General features: G+C 34.3%; 1 protein-coding gene across 1 annotated transcript; it reads left to right on the top strand.

The window, feature by feature from the left end:
• Positions 1-341: 341 nt before the first annotated feature.
• On the top strand, positions 342-9,204 carry LOC140160747 (muscarinic acetylcholine receptor M1-like). Its single transcript, XM_072184046.1, has one exon. The coding sequence runs from the start codon at positions 442-444 to the stop codon at positions 2,101-2,103; it is 1,662 nt and encodes a 553-aa protein (XP_072040147.1). The 5' UTR covers positions 342-441; the 3' UTR covers positions 2,104-9,204.
• The last annotated feature ends 966 nt before the right edge of the window (positions 9,205-10,170 follow it).

Raw genomic sequence — 10,170 nt, 5'->3', positions numbered from 1 at the left:
ACATAAATGGGTATAATAGTGATCGTCAATGTTATTCAACCCAAGTGAGCATGTGATGACATCGGACCACCATCATTTATGTTATTACTTTTAGTCAAAAGGAAATCCTTTATTAAGTTTGTAAAATACTTCAAAATAAGTCAATTATGCTTCTTTCGAAGAAGAATGATAGGGAATGAGAACGTGCCTGAGTAAAGAGACTGAACGTAAATTTGTATTACGCCCTCCATAGTCGATACCACCACGTCCACATTATCTCTACCAATAAACGCAGCAACTTGCAAGAACGAACTAAATGTGTTTGTCCATTTGCGCTTATTATCATTCGTGTGTGTGGCCAGCCAGACAGCAGCAAATCTCTCACGCCCGCTTTCCATTCATCATCTTTATACAGACTGTTGGCTGAACCCGCGCTATGATCCAGTCTAATGAGAGTAGTTGATGATACAATCTCATCGCCAGCTCTGTCTCGTCCACCGACAAATTCTATTGCTCACTGACTGTCGTAAGCATGGAGGCGCAATCAGTGAGTCGCAGGCGTGGATGGGTTTGCAGTATTTCGGTGAGAAGGTGGTGACTATTATTGAGCCTCGGTTTGAAACACATTTTAATACTTGTGCATCTCTTCACTACAGCTCAGAGGATACAGATCTACCAGAAAAGGTCTTACGCGATGCAGGAAAGGAACTTTATATAACAACCATGTACGCAACGGAAAATTTGAATTGTACTGGAACGAACAATTGTACCTCACAAAATGGTGCAGATGACAATGAAGGACCCACCATGACTATGGCACAAATTATCAGTATAGCTATTGTCTCTGGTATTGCAAGTTTAACAACAGTTTTTGGAAACATACTTGTCATCGTTGCGTTTTTTCGTGAACGAAGACTCAGGGTAATTGGGAACTACTTTGTAATGTCTATGGCAATTGCGGATTTACTAATTGGGATATTTTCTATGCCACTTTATACAATGTACCTTCTGCTAGGTATGTGGCCACTTGGACCTTTCATATGTGATATATGGTTAGCTTTAGACTATGTTTGCTGTGCCGCTTCTGTTCTTGGCATCCTTATGATAAGCGTCGATCGCTATCGCTCCCTATCGAGCCCAATGACATACCGCAGTGAGATGACCCGACTTCGAGCTTGTATTCTTATATTTTTAGGATGGTTGTTCTCCGCATTACTTTTTGGTGTACCAATTATAGGTTGGCAATATTTTGAAGGGAACAGAACCATCGCGGAGGATCAGTGCGAAGTCCAATTCCTGAGTGATCCTACTTACACTACCGGATCTATTATACTGATTTACTGGTTACCCTTAATGGTTATTCTTATTCTATATGGAAAAATCTATATGCTTACCCGGAGGTTGGTGAAAAGTCAAGCTAGAATTATTGGGAAACTAAGTATTCGGCAAGATGTACGTCATGATTCCAGGCATAGAAATAACAATGAAAGAATGATGAAGTGCACAACACTAAGCGGAGATTCTGACGAGGAACATGAAAGAGGAATTCATTTTAGTCCTCCTCCGCGAGATACCTCCATGCCGGTACTAAGTGAAGAAGAGTACGAGGAGTGTTTATCAGAAGCTCAAAAGAACAGCCAAGGTAAACCGTGCAATGGTAATCGACAAGGAAAGGGCAAGATTTCCAAATGTTCTATAGACTCTGGTGTGGATGATGATGTTGATGGAGATGGTGATGATGAAGATGGTGATCCACACACACCATCAGATGGACGAAAAACACCAAAAGGACATATGTCGAGTGCAAAGGACCACAACCTCGGCAAAACACTCTCAGCCGCGCTTATGAGTTTACGCGAAGCTAAAGCGGTGAGAACTTTAAGCGCTATCTTAGGAATATTCATCTTGTGCTGGACTCCATACAGTGTACTAGTGATTGTGTATAGTTACTGTGAACATTGTGTTCCCTACAATCTTTACAGTTTTAGCTATTGGCTGTGTTACATCAACAGTACATGCAATCCCGCCTGTTATGCCATGTCAAATAAAGATTTCAAAGTAGCCTTTAAGAGAATCCTTTGCTGTGGTCGAAAGAAATATAGCTTTAAAACCCCATTGTATTAAAAGGAACCCTTTTTTATCTCGCAAATATGTATAATGTGACATGTTTACGAAATATTAACGTCAAATAATACAGTTCATGTAATTCTTTCATGTAAGTTTATTTATTTTTTATTTTTTACCATAGAAATATTTCTATTTACTTGACATGTGTGTTGGTGTAATCGTTGCTTAAATCAGTATATTTAAATGGCGTGAAAGTGTCCTTTGCAGAGTGTAAAAGTATCGATATATTAAAATTAATGCTATTGTATTTATTTATTAATAAATCACCATCGGCTTCCCACATTTTGTAAACCTAAATTTAGCCATGCATCAATATTTAATGCAATTACCGTAAGCTGATTTATAGACAATATTTTGCAGTTGTTGATATTAATGGTGCTCAAGTGGTAGGCAATACACTTCGTAGGTAATTTGTTTTGAAAATTACATCTGGTACCTTGTCATAATCAGCAGCATTTTAAGCCCGCATTGGAATCAAGACTTCATAATGATTGATTTTTGGCGTGTTTCAAGGCAGACTAAATGCAAACGCGTCGGAATCCAACCTACGCTTTAGCAATATCACGCCATAACGTTTGTGCTTGCTACAGCAGTACTGCTTTGGTATTCACACCAAGGTGTCAGCATCTCTCGGTCGAACTTTCTGCCCCATCCTCTATGAAATATGTATCCAGAACGAATACAAACCTTACATATGATCAGCGGTTAAGTGCTGGGAGTTAATATTGCAACCAGCTATACAACATGGATCATTATTTTCCATGCGTTTTTATCGAAGATCATTACTGATTATTGATTTACCAATAGTAATACCATTAAATTAATTTCAGCAGTTCTAGTGCAATTTCAATATTGCATTCAAGAAGCAATTACAATGCACACGGTGCAAAAATGTATAGTTTAGTTGAAAAGTACTAAAAGCATTGAGGTGAACTGTATTTTAAAGGCAATATGCACATTTTAAAGGCCAAATCGAAGCATTACGGCTGATGAAACAAGAAACAGCTCACGTTGTAAAACGCTTTGAATTATGCGTTGCATTTCAGATTGCGTTAGCACTTAGGTAAAATAACAATTTGCCTGCGACACAAATTAAACATTCCAAATTCAACACTGCTAAACTGGTGACGTTCTGTCTATCTTGTATTGTCCTTAACGTCATTACCTATGACATGAACAACGGTCACCACCATACAACCTGCACAGATATTTTTTGTTGATTACACTGGTTCTAATACAAATTAACTTGTGAATACACTCTTGTGGGTACACACTTAAAACTGTTGGTTGTTTGAACAGATTCCCGGTAAAGTAACATTTTAAACTGTCAAAACAGGAATCTGTGTCGAATTTGAACTGGAATAAGTGAAACTAAGCAGAGATTGTGTTTCATTCAAAGTCTACTCAAAACAACTTGACAGTTTTTCGAGTGTATACCATGTGTACTGTAAGTTGAAAAACGAATGTATCTAACCCCGTATTTGTAAAAGAAAAATTAATGAAACTTTGATTGAAATAGACATTTAAATGAACTCAACTTATGGAAACCGTTTATGCTTGTCTATAAGTGTTCATTCCTCTGTGTAAATAAGATACTTTTCCTATTCTAAACAATAAACGCTATAGTGATTCTAATTGAAAATAATGGTGCTGATTTTATGTTCATTGTAAAAAGATAGATTGAAGCATTCTGCTGGTTCAGAATGCTTTGTGCGTCGATGTCATCATTTAGACCATGTTGTGGTGAAACCAAATGAAACGATCAAAGCTCAAGTACTCAGTCTATGAAGATGTATTACAGAAGCAAGTTATATATATATATATATATATATATATATATCCATTCACTTACAATCAACGGCAGACTTGACACAATACTTGAAATGTAACTATTTATGGAAATATATGGCACCTATTTAGATGGTAAATAAGATTATCAAGTGGTACATTAAATCACGAACACGCTTTACCTGTTTGCTAGCTATGGCACCTGCTTTAATGTCCTGGAACATCAATATTTATAGTACTGATAACAAGTGATTGATCACATAAATAGAAGCTCATAAATACCGAATATAATTTCAGTATAAATGTATTCTGATTTAAAGATATACCAGGTAATTACGGAAAACAATAATGGTATTTGAAACAGTTTGTAATTTACGATCAATTTTAGCACAATGTATCTTACTTATATAGATGTTAATATTGTCACACAGTCTTTTATATCGTTGTAAAAGATATATGCACAGTTTGTCAATACACTCAAATGCGTATACAAATTCCAGTTGCAATTAAACAGTGTACCCGTGTCTGTGTTCCATGTGATAAAAGAATAAATATATATTAATAAACCATTTGATGACACGATCCTTCAACTTGGTGTCCACGAATTGCCAATCTATGCATCTGACGCAAATGTACTGGTAATTATTAAATCTCTGATGAAATCCAAGAAGAAAAAAATCTGTCAAACTGTCAAAATACAACCCAGTGATATTACAGTGATGAATGAAAAGTCGTCAAATGGTCAAGTTAAAGTATTGTTAATTGTTCTGTTATACTGCATTGTTTGAACCACAATAATAGCCATTGTGATGAAATTTAAAGTTTCATCAGTGGCCTGAGCTTTCGATTTATAGCAGAATATTATATATAAAAGACGGAAGGATTCTGGTTGGGTGGAAAGTTTAGGTAAATAAACTACCGTAAAAATATATCACTTTTACATTAATATACGTGGCAGGTAATTGGCCATAAACGCAGGTAAATGTTAACTGTGTTATAAAAAAAATGCAATAATATGTCAAACAAAATTTCAATTTAACCGCACCATTGTACAATTTCCGAAATCACCATACTGTCAATCCCAATGTGACAGTGTGCTGCCAATAAATGTGACAGAATGTTATGTAAAATTTCTTTGCCTTTTGTTTGAAATTTAGCTGCAACACATTTCTTGTTAAAGTTTGTAACATTAAATTAATCCTTAATTGGTCGTATTGACAGATCTTTTACACATGACGTTGATGTTCAAAATGGTTAGCCTTTAAGCAATAGCTTATGTTTTAATTTCATTCAACACAAGCCTACAAATTAGATTACAAATATAGTATTTGCTTGTAATTTTTGAAAAATAATTTAATACTGTCAATTATTGTTCCCTACCACAATTTTTACAGTATTTTACGGTACACTATACGATCATTATTATATTATATGATATTTTACTTTTATAGCGCTGCTGTTTGAAACTTACTGAAAGAGCATTGTATCATATGTCTTAAACAGAAACCGTAACCATCGGATCATATATCATGTGTTAAGAGTTTGGTTTAATATGCCACTATTGTTTAGAATGTAACAATTCACCCTCCTGGTTTTATTCTCCTTGACTATTGTGTGATGTAATGTATCTGGTCAAGTTCCATTGATTTTCAACTACATTTATGGCCGGGGTATGCGTAGGCAGGCTAGCCATGAAACCTTTGACATTATAGTGGACAATATGGGTTGCTGATCAGATTCTTAATTGTATACTCATTACAATTATATAGCTAATTGCAAATGTGCTTCAAAGCTAAATATAATTCTAAAAAAGATCTTTAAGAATTTAACGTCGTTCGAAATAATAAAGAAACCAAATAAATATAAGTAGATTAAGTATGTGAATTGTGACTGCGCGTGAAAACAATTGTTAATCTTTTCATGGAAAGGTAACCAATTTAAATAAAACATTTGAATATAATTCCATTAATGATAGTTTATAATCACACAGCTGTATTATCAGCGAAACAAAATTTGTCTTAACCGTAACATATCATCCACCAAGGGGAATATTATTTAAGTAATTTCAAACCATGTAGGAAACGGCTAAAGTTTATCTACCACTAACTTTAACTGTTTAAGATATTGTGCATACAGATTAAATGAGTTTACAAATATTTGATTTTTGTGTTCAAAAATTCCATAATTTCATATATGGAAGAGTTACACTGTCGCTATTTGTCATTGACTTAATTGTCTTTGTACTACCAAACCAGGATAAATGTTGTTTTCATTGTTTATTAACTAGATCACTGGCGCGATCTGTCTGGCAGCTGTCTTATCTATGTAAGATTTTTAAAGTTTAAATTGATCAGGTGCAGGTGACAGTTAAGAGACACAATAAGAACATCTTCACTTTGTTGTAGACAATTGGCAGTATGAAGCACATCCATGATTGTATCGATCTTGATGGAACATTAGCATAACCCTATATCATGTATATATGTGAGGGGCTCGATCCACTTGAGAATAAATTAGTATAATTAACTTACGATTTGATTAATCATAGGTATAATTTAATTAATTTTGATTATGATGTATCGAGTTCTAACTATCAACGAACATTCCATGCATTGATGATGGTATTTGTTTTAGTAATTAATATTTATTAGGACATTTCTGTGCTGCGTTTTTAAGCAGTAAGATAGGTAGCATAAGAGGGAGAAATATAACGTACAAAGCAGTTCACATTTGTAACACGATATGATGTCGATCGTGGTAAATGTAATTTGTACGTATAACTTAATGACGACTCGTATATTGGACGTGGAAAATATCGTTTTCGGTTGCCAACTTGAAATTTGCAAGAAATTCAGATTGGGAGCTTCCACTGGGGTAAATTATGAAGCGACATAGAGAGGCACGAATATTTGGCCCAAATTCTTGGAATCTATTTGAAGTTTTAAATTTCAAATAGCACTCCCATATCAAATGTAGACATGTCTAGAATATATGTAACAAACCGAAGGTGTATAAGACAAGGCATGAAACAACATGGGATTCAAAATTTAAAGACAGAATTATGGACATTTTGATTCAGTGTTTTACGCATCTAAAAGCAAGAACGATTACTTTTATTCACCAAAGTATCAAGAGAATATTATTTCTTGTCTGAAATACAATAAATGTCCAGCCAGTAACTCATAAAATAAATATACCGTTTTTTCTTCAAGGTGTTTCCATCAAGTGCAAATTAAGCCAGAACCGCAACTCGTGTTAACTATATCTTTTATTCATCATGTTCATAATAACTTAACTCATAATAACTGTAGTTCCAAATGAAATATCCATTGATTTGTATTGGGGTACCTACATAAAAATGTTGAACATGTTGTACTTGACTTGAAAATACAAACTTAATGCCAATGCTCTCGTTTGTTTATTATTTCAAAGATGTAGTTCAACTAAGCAGATCAATATGATGCATTTTAGACTTCCTAATAACATTTAGAATGAGTATTTTATGATATGTTTATACTTTGCTAAAAGCTTAATATTTCGTTATCATTGTCATACTGGAGTACCGTATACCGGCAGTCGTGGTTATTAGTAACAAACGGCATTTTATCCACAGTAACAGGCTTTGCGATATGTACCTGAAGATTGCCATGTGCGCAGTTTGTTTTCCTAAACCGAATATCAAACTTATAGAAACGGCCTCTTCTCATATGTCCTAAGCACAAACTGTGTTCTTCACATCTGATATTGAACCATCGGATCATGTATCATGTGTTAAGATTTTGGTTTAATATGTCACTATTGTTTAGAATGTAACAATTCACCCTCCTGGTTTTATTCTCCTTGACTATTGTGTGATGTAATGTATCTGGTCAAGTTCCATTGATTTTCAACTACATTTATGGCCAGGGTATGCGTAGGCAGGCTAGCCATGAAACCTTTGACATTATAGTGGACAATGTGTGTTGCTAATCAGACTCTTAATTGTATACTCATTGCAATAATATAGCTGGTTGAAAATTGTTGTTTGTGCTTTGGAGCTAAAAATGATTGATAAAAAGATTGCCAATACCAAACTCTTTAAGAATTTAAATTTTGTTCAAAATAATAAAAGAAATCAAAATGAATATAAGTAATATTGAACATGTTAATTGTGACAGCGAATATAATTGTTATTATTTTTCATACAATGGTGACCAAATAAAATAAAAGCATTAAAAGTGTATACCATGGTTAATGGTAGCTTATAATCACGCAGTATTAGTGATTAAATTTGTCTTAATCGTAACTTATCAATCACTAAATTGTACATTGTTTAAGCATGGAAATAGTTAAAGTTAAAGTTAAATCCTTCCCAAGCCTTTCGGCCCATTGGGCGGCGCCTATCTCCGTTTCACAACCGTAGGCCACATGTCTGCAAGCAGAAAAGCTACAGCAGGGGGTTAGTCCACTGGTAGCCATGTGTTTAACTTTCCCTACTCCATTCTTTCAATGCCGAACGCCTGGCAAGAAGGCAGTAGGTACCATTTTTAAAGCCTTTGGTATGGCCCGGCCGGGATTTGAACCCTCGACCGCCCGATCGTGAGGCGGACGCTCTAACCACTAGGCCACCACGCCGGTAATAGTACTAGTAGATAAGTCGTTTCAAACCAAGTCTGGAATATATTGGAAACGGCTAAACTTTACCACCAACTTTAAAGTGTTTTGCATGACTATATACAAGATTGAAAGAGGTTAGATAGAAGTCACAAATATTTGATATGTTTGTTCAAAATGTCCAATAAAGGTAGTCATCACTTCTTTAGAATGTTCAATGTTTTATTTTGAGCTAACAAAAGTGAATAATGAATTGCATCACTTACAATAAGAATATATTGTCGAATGCTCAAGGAGTAAGTATAGATTTAATTTAAAAATCTTAAATCCAGCTTATCAAAATTCAATTACCGAGTCGGATTTCATAATTAGAAGAGTCGTAACATTGTCGCTAATTGTCACTGACTGAAAATACCAACCGAGCCAGTATAAACGTTACTTTCTTTATTTTTAACTAGATAACAGGCACCATCTTTCTGGCGGCTGTCTTATCTATGTAAGATTTTTAAATTTTAAATTGATCGGGTGCAGGCAGAGGTTAACAAAAGATATACAATAAGAACAGCTTCAATTTGTCGACAGTTTGACAACTGGCAATATGAAGCACATCCATATTTTTATCGACCCTGATGGAACATTACCCTATAACCTTATAATTATGTATATAGGTTAGCTCGATCCATTTGAGAATAAATTAGTATAATTAACTTACGACTTAATTAATCACAAGTACCTGTTAATTAATTTTGATTATAATGTATCGAATTTGACTATCAACAAACATTCCATTCAACAAAATGTTCAATGAAGATAGCATTTGTTTCTAGTAATTAATATTTATTAGGAGAATTATTTTAAAGCAGCAAGATAAATAGCAAAAAAAAGAGGAAACACAAAGCCCAAAAAATTTTCACATTTGTAACACTATTTTGATGTCGATCGTGGTAAAATGTAATTTGTACCTATAACTTAATGACGACTCGTATATTGGACACGGAAAATATCGTTTTCGGTTGCCAACTTGAAATTTGCCAGAAATTCAGATTTGGAGCTTTCAATGGGGTAAATTATGGAGCGACATAGAGTAGCACGAATATTTGGCCCAAATTATTGAAGTTTAAAATTTCAAATAGTGCTCCCATATCAAATGTAGACATGTCTAGAATATATGTAACAAACCGAAGATGTAGAAGACAATATTGGAATACAAAATTTGAAAACGCAATTATGCCAATTTTGATACAGTATTTTCCACACCAAAAAAGCAAGAACGGTGAATTGTATTTACCAAAGTTTCAAGAGTATATATGTCTCTAATGCAACCATTGCCTATTCAATAACGCATGAAATAAATATACAATTTTCTCTTCAACGTGTTCCTATCAGGTGCAAATAATGTCTGAACCGGAAACTAACTCGTGTTAGATACATCTTTTATTCATAATAACTCTTATGGCTCCAAATGAAAAATACATTGCTTCATATTGAGGTACCTACATAAAAAGGTTTAGCACACGATGTTTCTTGAGGATACAAACTGGTTGCCAATGACATGGCTTGTCAGTTCAGCAATTTTTGTATGAGTTTTTAAATGATTCGCTCATTATTTCACTAGTTGAAATACGTGGTTCAACTAACCAGGCCATTATGATGCAGTTTAGATTTGCTAATGACAATTAGAAT

Source organism: Amphiura filiformis, chromosome 9 (assembly GCF_039555335.1).
Source record: "Amphiura filiformis chromosome 9, Afil_fr2py, whole genome shotgun sequence".
NCBI classification, from domain to species: domain Eukaryota; kingdom Metazoa; phylum Echinodermata; class Ophiuroidea; order Amphilepidida; family Amphiuridae; genus Amphiura; species Amphiura filiformis.
This window is presented reverse-complemented; position numbering and strand designations above follow the sequence as displayed.

Coding starts and splice junctions, on each gene's coding strand:
- LOC140160747 (XM_072184046.1), top strand. CDS start 442: ATGATACAATCTCATCGCCAGCTCTGTCTCGTCCACCGACAAATTCTA.